The 23,545-nt window shown below is 40.2% G+C and overlaps 2 protein-coding genes across 5 annotated transcripts in view; one reads left to right on the top strand and one right to left on the bottom strand.

The window, feature by feature from the left end:
- Positions 1 to 21,739, top strand: part of REC114 (REC114 meiotic recombination protein) — an 88,912-nt gene extending 67,173 nt beyond the window's left edge. Inside the window, exons 3-6 of one of the 2 annotated variants that reach the window (XM_008528257.2) lie at positions 8,771 to 8,854; positions 15,700 to 15,912; positions 18,772 to 18,858; positions 21,476 to 21,739. In XM_008528257.2, the coding sequence (XP_008526479.1) occupies positions 8,771 to 8,854; positions 15,700 to 15,912; positions 18,772 to 18,858; positions 21,476 to 21,640 (549 nt within the window). In that variant the 3' untranslated portion in view covers positions 21,641 to 21,739. Of the gene's footprint in view, positions 1 to 8,770; positions 8,855 to 15,699; positions 15,913 to 18,771; positions 18,859 to 18,945; positions 19,118 to 21,475 lie in introns of those variants that run through there. The other variant, XM_070621769.1, reaches the window with a different exon arrangement.
- NPTN (neuroplastin) overlaps positions 21,733 to 23,545 on the bottom strand; it is a 65,819-nt gene continuing 64,006 nt past the window's right edge. For all 3 annotated transcript variants that reach the window (XR_011540497.1, XR_011540493.1, XM_070621747.1), the window contains exons 8-9: positions 23,300 to 23,374; positions 21,733 to 22,750 (exon numbers count right to left, since the gene is read on the bottom strand). Coding sequence is in view for 1 of the 3 variants with exons in the window: in XM_070621747.1 (XP_070477848.1) it covers positions 23,314 to 23,374 (61 nt within the window). In the remaining 2 variants the exon portion in view is untranslated. The remainder of the gene's footprint in view (positions 22,751 to 23,299; positions 23,375 to 23,545) is intronic.

The raw sequence follows: 23,545 nt of genomic DNA, 5'->3' as shown, positions 1-23,545 counted from the left end.
TATTAAATCCTCTCTGAAAGTTTGGTAGAATTCCCCAGGAAAGCCATCTGGTCCTGGGGTTTTATTCTTTGGGATGTTTTTGATTGCTGTTTCTATCTCTTTCCTTGTGATTGGTCTGTTCAAATTGTCTGCTTCTTCTTGAGTGGGCTTTGGGAGATTGTAGGAGTCCAAGAATTTATCCATTTCCTCTAAGTTATCCATTTTGTTGGCATATAGTTTTTCGTAGTATTCTCTTATAATCTGTTGTATTTCTGCGGACTCTGTTGTTATTTCTCCTCTTTCATTTCTGATTTTGTTTATTTGAGCTTTCTCCCTTTTTTTCTTTGTAAGTCTGGCTAGGGGTTTGTCAATTTTATTTATCTTCTCAAAGAACCAGCTCTTTGTTTCATTGATCCTTTCTACTGCCTTTTTGTTTCAATAGCATTTATTTCTGCTCTGATTTTTATTATTTCTCTCCTTCTGCTGACTTTGGGCTTTGTTTGTTCTTCTTTCTCTAATTCAGTTAGGTGTAGGTTTAAGATTGCTTATTTGGGATTTTTCTTGTTTGTTACGATGTGCCTGTATTGCGATGAATTTTCCTCTTAATACAGCTTTTGCTGTATCCCATATGAGTTGCTATGGCATATTATCATTTTCATTAGTCTCCAGGTATTTTTTTGATTTCTTCCTTAATTTCTTCAATGATCCATTGCTTGTTCATTAGCGTATTGTTTAATTGTCACATCCTTGTGCATTTCTCAGCTTTTTTCTTGTAATTAATTTCTAGCCTTATAGCGTTATGATAAGAGAAGACGCTTGTTATTATTTCGATTTTTTAAAATTTGTAGAGGCTTGCCTTGTTTCCCAACGTATGGTCTATCCTTGAGAATGTTCCATGTGCACTTGAGAAGAATGTGTATTCTGCTGTTTTGGGATGAAGTGTTCTATATATGTCTATTAAGTCCAGTTGTTTTAACTTTTCATTTAGCTCTACTATTTCCTTGTTGATTTTCTGTCTGGATGATCTGTCCATTGATGTGAGTGGAGTGTTGAGGTCCCCTACTATTATTGTGTTATTTTTGATATCTTCTTTTAGGTTTGTTAATAGTTGCTTTATGAACTTTGGTGCTCCTGTGTTGGGTGCATAGATATTTATAAGTGTTATTTCTTCTTGATGAAGTGTCCCTTTGATCATTATATATTGTCCCTCTGTCTCTCTCTTTACCTGCCTTATTTTGAAATCCGTTTTGTCTGATATAAGTATTGTGACACCTGCTTTCTTTTGTTTGCTATTAGCTTGAAGTATTGTCTTCTACCCCTTCACTCTGAGCCTGTGTTTGTCCTTGGGTCTGAGGTGTGTTTCCTGGAGGCAACAAATTGTTGGATCTTCTTCTTTAATCCGTCTTGCCACTCTGTGTTTTTTTATTGGAGAGTTCAGTCCGTTTACAAGGAGGGTGAGTATTGGTGCATGAGGGCTTAATGCTGTCATTCTGTTGCTCCTTATCCAGTTTTCCTGCGTTTCCTTTGTGTCTCGTCCTGTGTTTTAGCCTACCCATTGACTTCTGCAATTTCTTATGCTGGGTTTCTTAGATTTTTCCTTATTTATGTTTTGTGTCTCTGTTCTGTTCTTTAGTTTAGTGGCTACCCTGAAGTTTGTATTTAGAATCTCGTGTATAATATAGTCCATTTTCTGGTGGTCTCTTACTTACTTGGCCTAGACTGATTTAGTCCCTTTCCTGTTCCTCTCCTAAATTATTATTTTCATGTCTTATTACAACTCGTGTTGTGAGTTTGTGGTTAGAGTGATAAGATCATCTTTGCTTTGGTGGTTTCCTTCCCTTTATCCTAATGCTATAGTTGAATATTTGCTATCCTATTCAGATTCTATCTATTTGTCTCCCTACTCTGTGTTTTGTGACCCCTTACTCCCTTTATTTCTTTTTGCAGGTATGAAAGCCTTCTTGAGGATTTCTTGTAGTGGAATACTTTTGGTTACAAATTCCCTTAACTTTTGTTTGTCTGGAAAAGACTTAATTTCTCCCTCATATCTGAAGGATATTTTTGCTGGATAGAGTATTATTAGCTGAAGATTTTCATCTTTTAAAGTTTTGAATATGTCCTTCCATTCTCTCCTAGCTTGTAAGGTTTCTGTAGAGAAATCCGCTGAAAGTCTGATAGGAGTTCCTTTGTAGCTTATTTTCTTCTGTCTTGCTGCCCTGAGTATTCTTTCTTTGTCCTTCATTTTTGGCATTTTTACTACTATATGCCTTGCAGTAGGTCTTTTTACACTGACAAATCTAGGAGATCTGAAAGCTTCCTCCACACACATTTCTCGCTCCATTTTCCTTTTCCACACCCTCTGGGTTTCCGATAGTTCTTAAATTGGATTTCCTCATTGAATCTGCTATTTCTCAGAGATTATTTTCATTTTTTTTAATTCTTAGTTCTCTTTCTTCCTCTGTCTGGAGCCATTCAGCCTGTCTATCTTCAATTATGCTAATTTGCTCCTCTGGTAACTACGTGTGCATTCAGGGAATCTGTATTCTGTTTTATCTGATCCATTATATTTTTCATCTCTAATATTTCTGATTGATTCTTCTTTATAGTTTCTATCTCTTTTGTGAAGTAACTCCAGAGCTTGTTGACTTGTTTCTCTATATTTCCCTTTACCTCATTGAGTTTTTTGATGATAGCTACTCTGAACTCATTTTCACTTAGTTTACCTATTTCCAAGTCCTCAGGACTTAATTCTGTGTTTTTATTGTTTTCCTTCTGGACTGGAGCTTTTATAAATTGCTGAATGGTAGAGGAGTGGTTTTTGTGCATGATGGTATTATTTGGTTGCAGTTACAGCCTGCCAGCACTGGATGGGGGTCAAGAGGCACGCGTTCTGAGCCCTCTGCTTTCAGCCGCGATGGCACTGTGCAGTGGGGCTTGGGGGTAGGAGGGGCACTTTCTCTTGCGTGCCAACCTGGATCCCAATCAGCTCTCGCTCTCTGGTCTCCCGGGGCCATCGCTTGATGGGGTTCCCCCATGCGAAAGCTTTCCCGCATTAGCGGGTTTCTGCTGCATTGGCGGTGGGAGTCCTGGACGATCCTGCAGATGCGCGGCCCCTCCCCTGCTCCTCCCGTCACCTGTGGCAGCGATCCCAGTCTCTAGGGGAGGGAGCGAAGTTCTCTCCTACCCCGTTCCAGCTCCTCCGACGGGGGGGCTCCAGCCTCTCCACCCTCCGTCATTTTGGTGCTGTGGGTCTCTGACAATCTCTGTATTATTAGAGTTATTGGTTGAAATTCAGTTGTTCCAGGTTTTGGTTGTAGTTTGGAGGGGAGAGAGTCCCCCGTCAGCTCACTCCGCCATTTTGCTCCTCTTCTCCCGTCTTTTGATGGCTTCCTTTTTGTTTATCTTTATGGTAACTCAATTATTTATGATAACAGAGGCCAAGGAGAACATGGATAACTAAAATCTAGAAATGAACTTCATAATGTATAATACTTGAAAACCAAAGCTTGAGGCTCTCTTTATATAAAATTGTGGTGTGGCGCCCCACCTTGGAATCATGTGGCATTTCTGCCACTGCACCTCAGGCAGATTTCCAGAGCTGGACAGCATGAGGAAATGGGTCAAAGTGTGCTCGAAGGAAGTAGTGGGATTTCAGAGATTGGCATTCTTTTTTTATTTAACAGACATGATTTCTTGGTATTGGCTCCTATTCTTTTGTCTGATGGTAAATTTGGTACTTTCTGGAGTACTCTACTGTCTTTTCCTTCCCACCTTGTCCTATCAATTCCCAACTATTTTTTCTGCCCCAGCACTTCAAAAGGACATGACAGACTCTCATCAGTTAACAGTGAGCTCTTATGGCAGTGATTTTTGACAGGATAGAGGAACAATATCCCAGGCACCAGGGCAAGAAGCTCCCTTGGTGATTCTGATGCATTCTCCCCTCCACTTTGGCAGATTCTGTGTCTTTTTTTAACCCCTAGCACAGAGGCCCGCCATAGCAAGAGCTCAGTGATGGTCAGTGAGTGTCTTAGCAGCAGCAGGCACAGCATGCTGTGGGAACGCAGAGCAGGTCACTTACTGTCTGTGAAAGTCAGGACAGCCTGCACAGAGGAGCCATCAGTTGAACTAAACTCAATTCGCCAGATGGATAAGCCTTAAAGGAGATTCAAAGAGGTGGATTTTCAAAGATAGGCAGATTAATTATTAAAATCTAGGAATATATGAATGACAAGTGGTTAGGTACACAGACTTCTTTACTAAATCCCCAAACATTAGATGAAAAAGCTCTTTCTGAATCTTGGACAAGATTAGTCTAAGTCAAATAAAAGTAAGATGTTCTGTGTCATTGGACAGGTAATAAATTTGTGAACCTCATTGCTCCCAAGAAATAATAGTGGCATGAAATTTCTCTTAATTAATTTTAATAGCATTTCATTCTTTCGTTCACTCAACTTTTTGAAGCATCTTCTAGTGTCAAACCCTATAATAGGTGCTATATATACTGTCTTGAGTAAAACACATATAGCCCCTGCATGCATGGGGCTTATAGTCTAGTGAAAAGAGACATTAAGCAAATAATCAGTACAGATACACACACTTAAACTGTGATAAATGCTATGAAAGAAAAATGTAGAGTGCTATGGGAAAGTGTAGTGGGGTGACCCAGCTGAGATTAGGGGTGAAATGAACTATGATTAGAGGTTAATTAGGCAAAAAGCCAAGGGAAGAGGCAGAGAGAAGAGATATATGAAGTTCTAAGGCAAAATGCTTTGGACACATGGACAAAAAAGAGCCATAAAGCGGCTCAACTAAGAGGTGGTCAGGGAGGAAGGCTGCACCTTTCTCCACGTGGCCACTGCACACGGAGACTTGGTTTAGAGTCCTGAACTGAGTGGCTGCTGGGGCCAATCCAGTAGCATTTGTTAAACATTGTGATAGTTGCTGAGGATTCAAGGGGTAATAAGACACATTCTAGAACCTGCCTTGCCCTGCCTGGAAATTCCTCCTCATTCTTATCAGGGAGAAAGTCACGTAAATAGTTATGATATAGTGTGATAAGTACAACAAGATCCCGAGAGAGCATAGGATTCTGAGAGCCCAGCCAACTTTGCCTTGGGGGGAATGGTTGAGATAAAGCTGGGTTTTAAAAGATCAGTGAAAAAGGAAGCCTGTTTCAGGAACAGTCTGTACCACGACATCAGGGTGTGAGGAGTCCGACACATTTGCAGAACTGCAGGGGGTTTGGCGTGGTGCTAAGACAAGGTTTATAAGAGAGATGAAGGAAATAATCACACGTGAAAGGCAGAAGCCAAATGTGGAGATTGATCTACAGTGAGAAACTTGGGCTCTATCTTGCAGGTGTTTCTTGGGGGGCGGTGGTGAGGGAGGGGATGACAGATGATGGTATTGAAAGGGAGTGACTTCATGAGATTTCTGTTTTATAAAGACGACTCTGGCAGTAGCATAGCTAGATGCAGAAACTGGGCCTGGAGGAAGGGGGACCAGTTAGGAGGATAGTGCAGTAGTTCAGGGGAGGACGGGTGGTGCTTGATGCAGCAGGGCCAGTGTCAGCGGTGAGAATGGTCAGATGAAAAGCTGTTTGGGGTTAGGATCTCTAAGACTTGGGGATTAACTGGTGTTGAGGGAGGAGTGAGGAAAGGAATCGTCAAGTATCGTATGAGGTTGATCACTTTGGGTGACTGGCTGGTGTGTGGTGCCATTCACTGAGGCAACAACCCATAGGAGTGGCAACATGTGTGGAGAAAAACTGTCAAGTTTCAGTCTGGGCAAGTTGATGTGAGAGATCTGTGGAATAGCCAAGTGGAGATGTCCCACAGAACCCAAACTGAACTAGAGATAGAAAAAGGTAAGATCAGCCCAGGGCCAAGAACTGTTTATTATTTATTTATTTATTTTGGTAAGGAAGATTAGCCCTGAGCTAACATCTGTGCCAGTCTTCCACTACTTTGTATGTGGCATGCCTCCACGGCATGGCTGATGAGTGGAGTAGGTCTGCGCCCAGGATCCGAACCTGCGAACCCGGACTGCTGAAGTGGAGTATGCAGAACTTTAACCACTCGGCCACAGGGCTGGCCCCCTGTTTTCTTTTTTAATAAACTTTTTATTCCAGAGTGGTCTTGGATTTACAGAAAAGTTGTAAAGGTAATACAGAGTTCCCATAGACTTATCATTTCTTTAGGTCCTGCTTCTGCCTCTTCCTTGAGTTTATGCCATATTGGAATGGGTATCCTTGTTTGCACAGATATTCCCATACACATGCATAAGAGGCTTATGTGGTTCAAAAAATCAAAGCAATTGGGGCCAGCCCTGTGGCCGAGTGGTTAAGTTCGCACGCTCCGCTTTGGTGGCCCAGGCTTTCGCCGGTTCGGATCCTCAGCACAGACGTGGCACCGCTCATCAGGCCACACTGAGGTGGCGTCCCACATGGCACAACCAGAAGAGCCTATAACCAGAATATATAACTATGTACTGGGGGCTTTGGGGAGAAGAAGAAGAAGAAGAAGAAGAAGGACAAAAAGAAAGTTGGTAACAGATGTCAGCGCAGGTGCCAATCTTTAAAGAAAAAAAATCAAAGCAATATAAAAAGATGTAGTAAAAATTCTACTCCCATCCCTGCCCCCATCTTCACTGTTCACTCCCACTTGCTACCAATAGTTTTTTATTAGTGTCTTGTGTACTAATCCTTCCATTTTTTTTAATGTAAGTATAGGCAAATAATAAGAATATATGTTGTATGTTCTCTCCTTTTCTTACACAATAGGTGGCATATTGTGGACATTGTTTTGTAACTTGTGTTCTGGCTGAACAATATACCTTAGAGATCAATACATAATAGAACTGTGCTGTCTGAGAAGGTAGCTATGGGCTGTGTGTAGCTACTGAGCAATTAAAATGTGCCTCTGCAACTAAAAAACAGAATTCAGTTTAATTTAAATTTAGATTTAAAATGGAAGCAGTGTAAAATATTTTCCCATTAGACTCAACTTTATTGTTTTAGTCGGATTACATTTCACTTTAACCATTGAAAATAGAGCATCTGAATTGAAATGTGGTATAAGTGTAAAACACACACTGGGTTTTAAAGACTTAGTACCAAAAAAAGAATGTAAGCTATCTTATTAATACTGTTTTATGTTGTTTACATGTTGAAATAATGTTTTTGATATGTTAAGGTAAAATATTAAAATTACTTTTACCAATTTCTTTTTGTTTTTAAAATTTGGCTAGTAGAAATTTAAAATTACATATGTGGCTCAAATTATGTTTCTGCTGGCTAGCACTGATATAGAACATCCGTTATTTTGTTTACAGTTGTATAGATTTCCGTTGAGTAGAATACCATACTTTATTTAACTAGTCCACTGTTGATGCATACTTGAGTTGTTTCCAATCTTTCACCATTAAAAATGCAGAAATGCTTAACCCTGTCCATGCATCACTTCATGTGTGTGCAGGTGAATCTGGGAAATGAATTCCCATTGCTGGGTTAAAGAGTAAATGCATTCGTAATTTTGATATTGGCGAATTGCCCTCCGTAGGAGTTGTGCCACATTGCACTCCCACCAGCCGCGTGGGTGAGTGCCAGTTTCCCTGTCTACTGCAATTTTAAACTACAATAGAGTATCTACATGTTTGGGATATAATAATGAACGCGTTTCTTTTTGCTAATTCTGAGAGAGTTTTAAGATGAAATCACAGATGGTTTGTCTATCTTCTTTTTCTGTTTAAAAAAAAGCAACCTACTATTGGTGAGAAAATTCTTAGAATCAACATGTTAGAAATGGCTTTTTACTTCTTTTTTAAATGAAAATGTCAAGGAATTAACCTACAGTTTTTTAGGCTGTAAATTTCTGTGGAGGTCGCAACTTTCATCATATTCAGATTTAGGAAGAGAGATTTTGTGAGGGTTCAAATGGATGAGGGACAGCATTTTCTTTTGTTTTCAAAGACTTGGAGATTTCTCAGATTCCTCCAGCAGGCTTCCTTTACAAGGCAGACAAAAGTGTGCATGCTGGTTTTACAAGCGGTCAGTTTATCAGTTCCCTGGGTTCTAACTTAAAGGGCTGCTTAACTTAGGCAATTCACTGACAGCATCATTGGAGCTTATTAGCTGCCATAATCATTAGATGGTCAATTCTATTTATTAATAAGCTACAGAAAAAGTTCCTCTTTTCACCTTTGGGATCCAGCTGTTTGTCCCTCTTTTGAGACTTGTGTGCCCTCTGCTGCCCCCTTTGCCTTTTTTGTTTTTTCAGATTGAAATGAAGAACTAAACGTTCAGCACTGAAAAACAAATTGTTTCAATTTTCCCATTCATAGGAAACTGAAAATTACATTCCCATGAAGAGAAATCTCATAGTCAGGGATGTGTCAGAGCAGTTAATTAATTAGGTTAATGGAAACCTCGGGCTTTCGAGAATATAAACTCATATTTTAGCATATCGTAGAGGCATAGAAATGCATTTTATAGCAAATATGACTATGGATATTTACTATCTTTAATATTTTATTGATTTTCAATATGAAAAGATTAAAAGGAACAAAAGCTGAAACTATTAATGTTGGGTCGTGCAGGAAGAGCACTAGTACACGGAACTTATTAGAAGGGTCATCCTTGGCAGTTGGTGATAGGGAGTCATTTCTGCTGTGCTCAAGTTACAGAATGAATAAATATACAACTTTCTAATAGGAAGCAGGTGCACCAAAGCTATTCTTCATGTCCCTTTTTTGCTTCTGTTTTTAATTTCGCTTAATTGTTTTGTTTCAGGAAGGGTTTTCACTCATTGGTAGCAAGAACTGGTTGAAGATCGTAAGACGCATGGATTGTCTGTTGTTTGGAACAACAATAAAGGCAAGATGCCGTGTGGCCTACTGTTTTTAAGCAAGTGACCATACCCTCCTCATGTTGTGTGTGTGTATGGGGTGGTGGTGGAGGGTGCAGGAGCTTCTCTCAGCAGGTGAAATGATACTGGGAAGAATACACATGTTTAAGAAAGGTTTGCATTATGAGCAGAACTGAAACAAGGACTGTAGGAGGCAAGAGCCTAGCTCGTAAGAGGACGTTGCTGAAGAGCCAGGCCTTTGATTGATCTGTCAATACCTATGTGATGGGGCTGCGCAACTGTTCTTTATCCTCTAAGCACAAATTGGGAGGAGGTGGAGTACATCATTGTTTGTCTTGCTTTTAGATGTTAAAAAGGTGTGTGTTTTCAAATGCTTCACTGAATATGTCTTTTCAGTTTTTCCCTCTTTAATATTAAAAAATTTCCTTTTATTTTCTTTCTAGCTGTATTAAATGTAAAGAATGATCCTCATCAAAGAAACATGGAGACTAATCACCTAAATTATTTTCTTTCAGAAATAACTATAAAAAAATCAATCTATTAACATTCACTGAGTAGATAATATTGAAATTTAGGTAAATGAGCCTAATTTTCAATGGGCTCATAGACTCAGAGCTGGAAGAGGTCTTCAAGAGCATCTAATAGAGGGATCTTAACCTGGGGTCCACAGACCCTCCAAAGAGCCCTCCAAGAATTCAAGGGGTCTGTGAACTTGCATGGATTCCCACTGGTCTCCGATTGATTTATCAGTTTATCATTTCCTTCAATTATTGTTCCCTTCAATTATGACTGTAAGCAGCAGATGACAGTAGTATTAGACCTTTCACCAAGAGGAGTCACAGATACTTTCTCGTCACAGTACATTTGTTCCCAATCTCTCAAATGTCGTTTATGCTCATCACTACCTCAGAATTATGGTGTTATTTGTCCTGCTGCTAGATCTTTTTATTGAGTATGTTAATAAGGAGGCATATATATTATTAGTTCACAAATTAGCACTTTAATATTATAATAAACGATTTCAGAATAACTGGTTCCCTTTGTAATCTTATGTATTTTCTGTGATTAAAACATTGTTCTGAGGAGGAGTCTGCTGACTTCACCAGACAGCCAAAGGGGTCTGGAACATGTACTCAAAAAATTCAAGAACCTCTGTTTTCATTTTACTCATAGGGAACCTGAATTCAGCTTAAGCTAAAAGCCAGGGTTATAGCTAGCTATCAGAGAATTGGGCCACCCATTGGTCTTCTGACTCCCAGCCCAGGATTAAGTCATGCTGTTTGAGTATATATATATCTTTTTAAAATTACACCATGCCATGTGCCTGATATTTGAGTTTTATTTTTTTCTGCTTATATATTGTTAAAAATGTTAACTAACTACAAGGAAAAAAATTACAATCAACCGTAATTTGACCACTCAAAAATAATTATTATTAACAATTTGAAGTTTTTATTAGGCATTATATATATCAGTTAGGATTGTATTCAGGTGCCTATGACAGAAAATCCAGCTTTAATGGCCCCCCAAAATAGGAGTTTATTTTCTTCACTAAATAAGAAATCCAGAAACAGGCAATTGCTAGCATTGACTCAGAAACTCAACAGTGTCAAGGTCACCACCTTTGCGCTTCCCTTGGCCTCTCACTCACAGTTGCAGAATGGCTGCAGGAGCTCTGTTATATTTCCATTCAAGGAAATCAGCTTCATCTGTCCCTTTTGTAAGGAAAGCATAAACTTTCCCATAAGTCTGTCCACCTCCCACAACCCCTAGAAGATGTGTGCTTATGTCTCATGGGCCAGAACAGTGTAACATGGCCATCCAGTCTGCAGAGATCAGCAAGATGAGTGTTTAGCTTTTCCAGCCCCTGGTGTGCTTTGGCTCCTGGCAACAATCAGTGTCTCCATACAGGTGATTCATCAGTTTGGGATCGTAGTGTACAGAGCGCTTTCTATCCTGCTCTCTTGCCGTGTAATATTCTATCAGGAATGTTATACCAATTCATCAGTTAATCTTGGAAAAGATGATTCTTCATAGCTACATAGCATTTTATTGTTTGGATGTACCATGATGCCCAATTTTTCACTATTATAAAAATGTTTTGATTTTCATAAGGATTTATTTACAGGGCTCTTGAGATAGAAGTCCTAGAAGTATGAACATTTATTCTGTGAATTTGCCCTCCAAATAAGTTGTTCCTGCTTCTGCTGACTAGCAATGTGTCAGAATGTTCATTCATCCAAATCCTCTTCAATAGGGTGATATAATTTAAATTTAAAAACTAGTTCCAATTTGATAGGCAAAATGAGCATCTTCCTTTCATTTGCATTTCTTTGATAACTAAATGAAAATGAACATTTTTGTGTGTTTGTTAGCCATCTGTATTTTTTCTGTGAATCACCTGCCTACTGCTTTTGCCTAATTTTCCTCTTCAAGTATTTAGACACTATATAGAGATTACATGTTATATACATGTGTATATTACATGTTATATAGAAATATGAATTTATGTAATTTGTGTAGTTATATAATTTTATATATATTTATGTATATATATTATATATTGATTTTTTTAAATGTCTAAGATTAGGAACCTTTTGCCTGTTGTTATTATGAATGGTATTCTTTTATCCCAAAGATATTTGTAGCTGCTTATTATTGGATTTTTTTCTGAACTAATTTAAATTTAGCTTTTGTACTAAACTTTTATTAATTCTGATAATTTTTTAATTTCTAGGAAAGTAATTTTATAATCTGCAATGATAATTTTATTTATTTCCAGTAGTTTATTCTTATTACTTTTCTCACCTGACTGAGTTATCTGGACCTTCCAGACCACTGTGATTATGTAATGATTGTGTCGTCCTTGACATCTTGCTGACTTGAATGGGAAGTCATGTTTAGATGTTAAGAGCATCTCTGGCTGTTGACTGGATATTCTTTACCATGTAAGGAGATATTCTTTCAGTTATAGTTTACTTACTAGTACTTTTATCAGGATTACATATTACATTCTATCAAAAGCTTTTTGACACCTATCAAGATCATGGTTTTTTTCTCCTTTGATCTGTTGACTTGATGTATTAATATTGAACCAACAGACTTCTTTTTGCCTTTCTGGCAAAAGGTATGTTTAGTGCTTTTCTTGCCTTGGATAACTTTTAGTTAACCAGGTATTACATAAGAAATACCATGATTTAAATTGACAAATGCAAGAACTATTTTGAAATAAAATTTTTAGTCCTTTAACAGCAATTTAGTATAACTTAAATTCCGTGGTAAGAAGGATTATATTTCTCTTCTCTCTGGCTGAAATAAGTAGATTGTATAAATTCTGCCTACTTGTAAGGTGGGCTTCCTTTTTTTCAGTAATTCTGATCAAAATGGTCCTGGCTGATAGGCTGACAGTAGACATATAATTCCCTATGAGAATTCCATTGGTCTCCCCTTGTGGGAAGGGACTTCTTTGTGAAAGAGTAAACAAACCTAACCTACTCTCCTCTTTCCTTCTCACCCCAGTAACTCACTCAAGTTTCCCATCATTTTGTCTGGCCTGGGCTTTGAGTATTGCTTCTTGGTTTCATAGCAAAGAATTAAAGAAAATGCTAAAGTCCCTTCTCTGGGCAAGTCCTTTTTCTGTACTTACTCCTCCTCCCCTTTTCTACAGTAGAGGAACTCACTGCTAGTGGTGGGGAAACTGTTTCAGTTGGGGTGCTAGTGGTGATGGGAAACTTCTTACAGATCTCAGTGATGAATCTGAAGCCAGCAGGAAAAGCCGGCGGGTTTGTGAGGCCCCTGATGTCTCCTTGTTGTCTGATACCACGTAATGTCAGCTATAGAGACCCCAGTTTAAGAATCTCTGTGTGGAGATGCCATTCACGCCTGTGAGTCAGAGTTTACTGGACCCAGTGTCTCCTGAAGGTTGAAGCCTGATTTTCTTATGAGAACATGAAGATAAGTGTAAAGAGAGAAGCCCTTATCTTTCACTTTTGTTCCCTCAAGGAGTCTGTGTAACAGGGAATTTTCTGTTAGTTGTAATAACTTGAAATTATGTGTTTTGAAATAGGGTGGGAACAATTTAACATGTAAGCCGTGGCTTAAAACATAATAATTTTGAGCTAATCTCCTTAGATTATAGAAACTGGAGACTGTACAATTTGGGGCAGTTGAGGACTGTTAGCATATACTTGAAAACTTTTCATTTCACAGCCAGGAACTCTTTCTGACTTTTAATTATGGCTTAAAAATAAGTCTCATCAAGATTTTCAACCTAGGAGTCCTTTTGTTCACCTGGTGTCAGGTTCTCCATTGTGGTACCCTGTGACGTTGCGCACGTGGGATGGAGACGTAGCTCACTTGCAGACTTTTCCTGGTGTGCCTTGGTTTCATCTTGGGTCCACATGCATTGAGTGCTGTTTCTGGCTTCAGATGATAAGCTCAAATTCCATCTGGGAATTTCACAGAAGCGAACTTGGAGCAGGACTTCAGCTGGGCTCTCAGACATACAGCCTGCCCTGTCATTTCTTGGAACCACATTCCAAAGAAACCCTGCCTATCCAAACTCCTTCTTATGGACATTCACATAAAGTTACCTCTAGACTTGTACAACCGATCTGAGACTTTTGCCCTTTTTACACTTAATAGTTGTCTGTTTCTGCATATAGCTTTTCTTGTAGCTACGAGGTAAATTTTTTAATGTGATTGCTTCTGAAGGTTAGATAATCACAGAATCATCATGAAAATAGCTAATATATAGCTACATAAATATAAAATTCATGTAGATGTCTTCAGATACAGTCTAAACTAGGATAAGCTGGAAACAGCTAATTACTTGTAAACAAGAAATCAGCCCAATTTCACAAAAAAAGATTCATTGAATTACCAAAAACTGATTGTGTAGTTCTCTTAATCAGTTCTGTTCCCTTCCTCAGGGAGAGTTAGCTTTCAGTGACTCTTGATTTGGGGATTATTCATCCAACAGAAAAATGACTAAGGAAATGAATAAGCAGTACACGGAAGAAAAACACACGTGACCAATAAGCGTAAGAAAAATGTTCACCCTCACTTGTAGTCGAAGAAATGAAATTCTAAAATAAAAATCGGTGTTAACCTAGTAGGTTAAGAAAAATCAAAAAGAGTAAGAATCTCCAGGGTTGGAGGTGCAGGGAAACGGGCGGATAGACTCCACGGGAGCACGCTGGCACCGTCGTGCCCAGGGCGGTTTGGTATTAGGCACGAAGATACATACACCCTTTGGCCGGGCAAGTCTGCTTTTAGGTCTTTATGTACAAAGATGTATGTATAAGAGTGTTTATCAGAGCTTTGTGGTTTATCATAGGGAAAACTGGAAATAACTTAAATTTATGTCAGTAGGGGGCCGGGTAAATAAAGGAATACTCTTCAGCTATCAAAATAATGAAGTATACTGTTGTTTTTATACTTATTGCTAAATAAAAAATTAGGTTACAAAACAGTAGTATAGTTCAAAAAATATCTAAGTAGTATATATATAACCTATGTATATTATATATATGATACGTAACCTTAATGTATACATTTATGTACTAGTTTGTGTATATGTTCTAATGTATATGAATATATTAGAATATTTTTTTCGTATTTTTTCATTGTTAGAAGGGGTGATAATAATGGATTACTGTTAAACTTGGGGAAAAAATTAAATGAGTTAAAAAATGAGGAGAACCCAGCAGTGGCAGTGAAGGTCTGGCAGTGTCTGTTCTTCAGACATGGTACCTGACCATTGCTTAAGCCACATCAGGAGCTTTCTGTAACCTAAAGATGTGGCTCTGCTGGATGGTTTTATCTAAGAATTTAAATGGTGTAATTTGTGAACAGGAAAATCAAGGAATCTTTGCTTATAGGAACTTAAAAGATTTTGTTAACTGTGGTTAGAAACATTTTCCAGTTAGTGTGATTTATGTATTTACTGAGTGAAAAGTACTGTCACTGTGTTAAGTTAGAATCTGAATTTCTGTACAGAAGAAATTGAACAAAGGTACACAATACATACCACCTGTTTGGGGCAGCTTTTGTGTAAGCCGACTCCTCTAAACTAGGCAGAATATTAGACTAGGAAAAGAGGAAACTACTTCTGCTTTATTGTTTATTATAATTTAGCTCTATTTTTAAACTTACAATCAAGTAATTTTGATGTGGTGGCCAAATTGTTAAAATTTTAATTGTCTCTCTCCCACATTTGCTGATTTGCAAAGGGATGTAACTTGTACAGCAAACTAGAGGCAACATGTGGTTTGTGTGGGTCATGTGTATGGTAATCTGGCCTCTCCAAGGATAAAGGGCTTTACCGATTATTAATGTGAGATACATTAGCTCCTAGCATCGGCCTGTGCCCTGTTCCCAGTCCTGTTTTTCAAATTCACTGGCTTGTTTAATGTGGCATGTACCTGGTTTGCTCTTTTATATACTTAGGTTTAGAAAAATTTTGTTGAGCCAGGACTATGCTGTATCATCTTCACTGATTTTCCACCTAAGGAATTAGGAGCTGTAAAATCTTTATTCCAAAGTAAGACAATCATTGATCTTTTACTGTGGTCAGTAAAGTGACCTTCCTGGCCTTTATGATATGGGCTTTTCCATTTTTGGTGAGGTCAGTTCTCTGAAGGAGCTAAGTTTAGTATGAGGAACAGCTCCCAAAACGGGGAAGAAAGCTATTGGCTTTTTTATACCGACATCAACCATCTAGGGTAACTGCTCCCGCACCCACACCCCTTCCTCTCCAAGCAAAGGGAAACACTCGCTAGAAGACCCCACAGTAAAGAAATATGAAGTGATGGCAAGGGTCACTGAGGGTAACTTTTGATTTGTCAAACAGAACAAGAGTCGCATGTTCCGGGTACAGTTTAGCGGAGGGTCAAAGGAGCAGGCGCTGGAACACTGTTGCAGCTGTGTGCAGACCCTGGCCCAGTACCTCACTGTCCAGGTGCCCGACGGAATCCGCCAGGACCTCCGGCTGAGTCCTGCCCCACTGAGGCCAGGTGAAAGCCAAAGGGTGGGCTGTGCGCAGAGCGTCCCACTGCCTCATGGAGTAAGTAGGCGAGGGTGTTGGTGGTACCAGAAACCTGACAGTTCTGTGCTCTGTCGGGGCCAAAATCACAGTGGAATTTGTTGAGCCTGTCAGGTTTGTAGGTTAATAGATATCTGATGTTGAACGTCTTATCTAAGTTGAAGGTTGATCCTCACTGTAGCTGTCTATAATCCCAGAAGTCAGCTTAGCCAGGAGTCCCGGCTGTATTCTGCATGTCACTATCGAACAGTGGTTCTCAAAGTGTCGTCCCTGGACACTTCCTTGAGACCTACCTTTCCAGGGGTCTACAAAGTCAACATTATTTTTGAAATAGTATTAAGGCATTACTTGCCCCTTGCACTGGGTGGATACTTGTGTTAATGGGACAAAAGTATCATGAGCAAAGCTTCTGTCACCTTAGCACGAATCAAGGCCTTGGCATCAAGCCATACCAGTAGTCATCACATTCTTCCCCAGTCACTCGCAGTAAGACCACCACAGCCCTGCCCTCTGAAGCATGATGACTGTCTCAAGGGAGAGCCCCGGGACTGCACGCGGAGCTGAGCGTGCTGCTGTCTTCACGGAACACTGTTGTTACTTGAAAGAATGACAGACTAACTATGGTTATTCTGATTCGGGCATCTGGGGGACATTTTCTCAGATGAAGTGAGCCTGTCATTTCAGGAAAACAACGGATAGTATCTGTCAACAATGATGAAATAAGCTTTTAGGGTAAAAACTAGAATCTTGGAAAACTTGCACCTGTCACTTGAGCTTCACAGCTTCCTAACCCAGAAGACTTTTCTGATGGCACTATTAATGAACATGATTTTTTTTTATAATTACACGACAGAATGTTTCAACATTTGGGGCCTGGCATGGTGGCACAGTGGTTAAGTTGGCACACTCCACTTTGGCAGCCTGAGGTTTGCAGGTTCAGATCCTGGGTGCAGACCCAGCACCGCTCATCAGGCCACGCTGTGGTGGTGTGCCACATAAAGTAGAGGAAAACTGGCACAGACGTTAGCTCAGGGCCAATCTTCCTCACCAAAAAAAAAGTTTCAACATTTGGAAGATCTGTATAGTCCAGTGAACCAGTATTTTCCAAATGACCACCACGTGATGCTACAAAATCACGCATGGATGAAAGATCCATTCAAAGTACAAAATAGACCAATGGATTTTCATATAACAGAGTATAACAAGTTCACTGCTATGACTTCAGATTCTGTTGCAACTAATCTTTGTGAAACGATCACTTGAGTTTTGGTGTCATATCGAAGAATATCTAAGGCTATTTTAAAATACTCCTGCCTTTTCCATCTACATATCTCTGTGAAGCCAGATTTTCTTCATGTACTTCAACCAAAGCACCGTGTCAGCAGCCTGAATGCAGAGGTAAAGCAGTAAATCCCTGTGCTTTTAGGTAGCCCTCCAGGCCTCCTTCTCCCCCTCGGTCATTGTATTTGCCTGGAGAAATTCCCGTGTTCTGCCTGACAACAGCCCCTCCCCGTACAGATTCCTCTGAAGCAGAACGGACTGTGGAGCATGCCTACACTTCATGCTTAGCACCGCCGACCCCAGTCACTGCCTCCACTCTGAGCCTGACAGTACACTTACCTCCAGTCCAGCACTTCCTAGGGTGCATTCTAATCATTGTTTTACTTGCTAGGTTCTCAGTGGGCTGTGGGTTCTTGAGGGCCAGACCTCTACTTTGTTCTTTGTGGCTCCCTTCCCTTTATCACCCCAGTTGTCACCACTAGTATGTAGTGGGCACAAGTGTTAAGTGAAGATATCTAGGAATTATACTAACAGAAGAATTCATTCCCTCAGAATGTCTACGATGAGATTTTTAAACGTTTTATTAAAAACATGGTTATCTGGGGCCAGCCCCGTGGCCGAGTGGTTAAGTTCGCCTGCTGCACTTCAGCAGCCCAGGGTTTCGCTGGTTCGGATCCTGGGCGCGGACATGGCACCGCTCATCAAGCCATGCTGAGGGGGCATCCTACATGCCACAACTAGAAGGACCCACAACTAAAAAAAATATACAACTACATACTAGGGGGCTTTGGGGAGAAGAAGGAAAAATTAAAAATATAAAAAATAAAATCTTTTTTTCTTAAAGATTGGCACCTGAGCTAACACCTGTTGCCAATCTTTTTTTTTTCCCTGCTTTTTCTCCCCAAATCCCCCCAGTATATAGCTGTATATTTTAGTTGTGGGTCCTTCTAGTTGTGGCATGGGGGACACCGCCTCAGCATGGCCTAAGGAATAGTCCCACATCCGCGCCCAGGATCCGAACTGGCAAAACCCTGGGCCGCCCAAGTGGAGCATGTGAGCTTAACCACTTGGCCACGGGGCCAGCCCCTAATGAAATCTTTAAAAAAACCCAGACATGGTTATCTTGCAATTATAGGGGGTTTTCCCCCTGCTTTGCTTTCCTGCAGTACATGCTTTTCTGCATATATTACTCGAGTAATAATTTTTAGAAGGTGACGGATCATGAATATCAGAAGCTGGACAATGTCCACTGCTCTCCAGTCCCAGCCCATGGTCCTGGGTCCTGGGTCCTGTGGGTGGGCCTCTGAGGACAGAAGTACACTGTGGTGTTGGACAGGAGGGAGCGCTAACAGCCTGTGAGACACTGAGGAACACCAGGTCAGGGCAGGAGCCTCAGATCCAACTCTATGTGACCCTCGACTGTGGTAAATCAAGGGACAGCCCAGCTTAAACCAGGAGAGACTACACTGACGCCGACTTCACCTTTACTGACGCTCTTCTCTTTCTTTGGACAGGAATGCATGTTTCCACTCTGTAACGGTCTGCAGTGTTTCTGATTATGTTCAGCCCGTCTCCTAACTACAAGTGGTTTCTTTGCAGTCACACCCGATCTCGGAGCAGCAGCAGTGTGGACCAGGCGGCACAAGCGTGCCAGGAGGAAGGACCTCAGTGGCCTGCTTAGCTCAGGTAGAGCCTAGTTCTGTATTCAGTTTTCTTGTCACGAAAAAGTGTTCCTGAAGACTCTGTATCCCTCTGTCCACTCCCTTACTCTAGAATAATAACCTACAGTGTCACTGAAGAAGACGGTAAAGACAGAGCGAGACCAAGTTCATCTCCTCCTGTTGAGAGATTAGACACAAAGGCACCTACTTAAGAACTGTTCTCCTAAGGAAATAAAAGAAGAGTGGTCTGTGGTGTTAGTCTTTAAATGTGTGAGATAAAGAATTTAATCATCACTTTCCCAAAAAGAGGAATAAAGGGAATTTCAATTTAATTTTGGAAGTGAAATTTGGGAACTATCCTAAGACAAATACCAGTATGAATTTGGAGTCAGATCCATGACGTTTCTGTCGAGGCGAGTTCTCAGCGCTGAAATCTCAGCCAAGGCTCCACAGAGACGCGGGAGGGTTGGCTGCTACCACAGGCTGCGCTCAGACACCCCGCCCCTCGAGGTTTGCTCTTAACAGACTCCCGCCAAACCTATTCATTCCCACTCAGGGTCACCTGATGGCTGCTTGCTGGGGGCCCCGTGAGGACGGTGTCCCACTCGCTGCATTCCCTGCCACACGCGACAGCAGGCTCTCAGGCCAACAGCTCATGCTGTCCACAAAATTCTGTGGAATTCACCAATATTCAAGGATGAATTTTCTTGTAAACTGTGCCAACAGTGGTATAAAAAAGAAAATCTAGGTGTTTTCTCCATGTGGCTTACCATTAACTTAAAATAAACCGACAATCACAGAATCAAAACTTGAAACACTAGATGAGAATTCCTGTTGCCTTTAATGACTCAGCCACCGCGACAGAGAAACCTTTGAAAGCTCTTTGGCCAGCAGCAGGGCAGACTGCGTGGTGCCTAGTTTGCAGCTCCGTGTCTGCAGTGGGGCTAGAGGTTAACTGAAGCAGAGTGGCTGAGGAGAGCAGAGCCACAAGAAACACGGAGCAAGGCACGGAGGGCCCTATTCAGGAAATAGCAGTTGCTCTAAAAGGGGTACCCTGGCCTACCTTATTTCCAGAGCATAGAAGAACCCTGGGCAAATGAGACAAAGCACCAGGCGGCGAGCTGAGATGTGTTACTTGTTTGTTCTAACCTTCTGGACAAGTCATTCTAGGAATGTAAGTTGGTAAAACGTTTTGCAAAGCAATCCAGCATTATAGGTCAAATTTAATGTTCTCTTATTACCTATAATTCCATTTCACCTACACAAACATAAGGATGTGCTCACAGTGTTGTTTATAGTAACAAAATTGGAAACAGCAAAAACGTTCACTAATAGGATGGCAAATGGTTAATGTGTGGTCTAACCACAGATGGGATAAAACGCAGTCAATAAAAGTGATGTCTACCCCCATCTAGTGACATGGAAAGATGTTCGTAGTAGCTTTAAGTTTTTAAAAGGCTACAAAGCAGCATGCATGATTTGACTTTTGTAGTAAATCCAAACACACAAAACAAGTTTGTAAGGAGATATACTGACATGTTAAGAGTGGCTCTCACTGGAGAACAGGGCTCTATGTTACTTTCACTTTCTTCTTTCTACCTTTAGGTAGAGTCTGAAGAGCTGGTCTGAATTTAGAAAAGTAAATTTCTATTAGAGATGATTCCTAGAGAAATGTCAATTGTATACAAACGCACTGAACTACGGCATCCATAGAAAGGGTATAAAGGCACCTAGCTAACAGAATTAATGGGAGAAGTAAACAGGACTGGATCAAAGAATCAAATGTGGGTGGGCCATGCAGAGCTGTGCCCATTGGTGTTACGTGGGACTTTGGATCCCGTGTTGCTCTAGCTTCCAAATTGCCACGCACAGACTTTTACTTCAACTCTCCTAATATTTAAATATTGACAACTTACTCAAGTGGTTTTAAAATACTGCAAGTTACCAAAGACATATAGACGGCAAATAAGCACGTGCAAAGATGCTCAACGCCATATGACTTCATTTATCTGACATTCTGCATAAGGCAAGACTGTAAAGTACGGAGAACAGGTCAGTGGTTATCAGGGGTTAATGGTCTGACGACAAGGTTAGGTAGCATGAGGGAATTCTCTGTGGGATGGTGGAAATTTTCCGTGTCTCGATTGTGGTGATGGTTACATGCTTCTCTATATTTGTCAAACCTCATGGACAGGACGGGAAAAAGACATCAGTGAGCTGTGTCCTTTGAATGGTCATCTTGTGACCTCTCTTTATTACATTTGGAACCCAGTTTCCATGTGGTAAACTGCTCACACCCATTCCTCCACCTCTGAGGTGGGAAAGATGAACTAAGCTAGTGCAGTTGATCCATCGATAGGTTTCTTATCGATCCACAAAATGCTATCAGCATAGTATTCTTCATTAAAGCAGGATCTTAACTTGCAAATCATCTCATTAATACTTCAAATACTTAAGAATACAAGTTTATCTCACTTCCTGTGTATATTTAGAAACATGTAAAGGAACCCTGTAAAGCTAATTAACACTAATTTTTGGTGTGTTACCCTCATCTTTCCTTAAGGCAAAGTTTTCTTGCGTTACTATTCAGGCTGCTGCTTTTGCCTGTAATCTCTAATAAAGTGCTCTTCTGGAACCCCCAGTCTCTCCTGGCGTCGGAGGAGCTGCCCCTTGTCTGTGAACAGTCTGCGTGGAGTGCGCAAGAGTTAGGCCCCTTTCTGCGCTTGTGCCTCATGGATCAGAACTTCCCAGCGTTCGTGGAAGAGGTGGAAAAGGAGCTAAAGAAGCTGACAGGGTTGAGAAATTAACACTCTATGTACATACACAATTAAGGAACGCGAAGGCACTGAAAAAATGCTTCCTCCTAAGATTAGAAAAGATACTAGAATAAAGAGTCTTATTTCAAACACCTTTTATCAATGTTTTATTTTTAAAAACAGGTGAATCCACTTTTTTATACATCATTGCACTTCAACAATTACACAAAACACAAGTACATGCATCTATGGGTACGCACTGCGTGAGAACCCTGCCGGGTGAGAAAGTTTACACTCAACCATTAAATCAATGTGAAAAAATACAGTGTCAACCCCAAGTCTAACTAGTTGCATAGAATACCATGCTATAACATTTCAAGGTCATTGAAAACAAAAGGTAAATTATAAAAGTTTGCCTTAATTGAATGTACAATAAGGTTCGACACATCAGTGCAAAAGGATTTAAGAATTTACATGAGTTAACAAAAGAATCACTTAAAAAGCAATCATACATATATACTGCAATTCATTATATCCATTCAGTGGACTGTTCCAGCTTCTTATCAAAGTCGTAGGTTAAGCCCTTAAAATTATAGATTTCAGTTTATATTACTCATCTTTATGTACCAGACCACACAATTTCCTCATCTGACAACATACAATAAGGAATGACTATCAGCAGCTTAGAAATGAAACAAGCATTTATTTTATTTTGGATTTCTCCCACCCCCAAAAATATAAATATATATATATTTATATACTGTATATATCTGTAGGTTTTGCTGTACTTTACAAAAATGTATCACTAGATGGCAGCAGTGCATTTTAGAGCTTTGCCAATTTAACAGCTGCATTAAGTAAAAAATGGTGCATGCATGATCCGATCCTCAGAGGACCTTTACACTTCTATTTAAATATTTTAACAAAGGAAAAAAAAAAGCAACATTCACAGCACATCAAGCCCAAAGTAGTTTAGACCTTCTACACTGAAGCATTGTTTAAAATGTACCTGGCCAGGTCACCCTTACAGGAGAGGCTAAATAAGGCATGCGTTAGACAGTCCTCGTGGCGTGGTGCTCACTTGAAAGGGGAGAGGACCAAAGAGGTCCAAGCAGAAAATTTAGCAGGTCATCTTGCCACCAGTTTCAGGAACCTAAAGACCTGTAAAGAGAGAGTATTTGGAAATTAAAAGGCAATATGCACTGTCACTTAAGACTACACCAAGTGCCACATAAAACAAAACTTCGGTTCTAAGAGCACGCTCAGGGATGTGGTGTGAAATTCTGATCTCCATGTGCCTAACTGGAAGGCACTCTGGCCCACCTGTGCCTGGCCACCCTTCTGGCCTTGCCCTCAGAAGCAAAGTGGGACTAACTGGCCTCTGGGAATAATCCACCTAAGAAGGTGAGAATTTCATTTTTACCTCCTTTTAAAGATATAAGTAAAGAGCAGCAGGAAGTTTTTATTTTGAAACATCATACATATTCTGAAATGACATTTATGTAAATATGTGAAACAAAGCAGCTGAAAAATGTTCCCTTCCAGCTGCTACACTGGACGGACAGAACTGCTTCCATCAGTATCAGCTGCTCTGAAATGAACTAAGATCTTGCAACATAACACCAACTACTGAAGAATTTGTAACAAGGTCAACAGAGGCACATTCATTTGAATAAAATTTTTAAAACTAGTAAAGAAGGCCATACTTACATTGTAAGCAGTACTTAATTTGTGTTTCTCTGGCGCAAGTTTTTATCTTTGTGATTGTTGGTAGAGTTGGTTTTCCTTTGGAGGAAAAATTGCATTACAAGAGTTAAAGTCAGCAGCAACTGTTGAAAGTCTAATGCATGGAAATATAGGGACTCTTTCACTTACTGCCATCCCTGGTGTAGGCAGAAGTTTTACTGCATGGTGTTAGTGCATAAAAATAGTCCTTGTGGAAAAGTGCCTACATAC

This window comes from Equus przewalskii, chromosome 1 (assembly GCF_037783145.1).
Source record: "Equus przewalskii isolate Varuska chromosome 1, EquPr2, whole genome shotgun sequence".
NCBI lineage: Eukaryota > Metazoa > Chordata > Mammalia > Perissodactyla > Equidae > Equus > Equus przewalskii.
The sequence above is the reverse complement of the archived record's forward strand: the minus strand, read 5'-3'. Positions and strand labels throughout refer to the sequence as shown.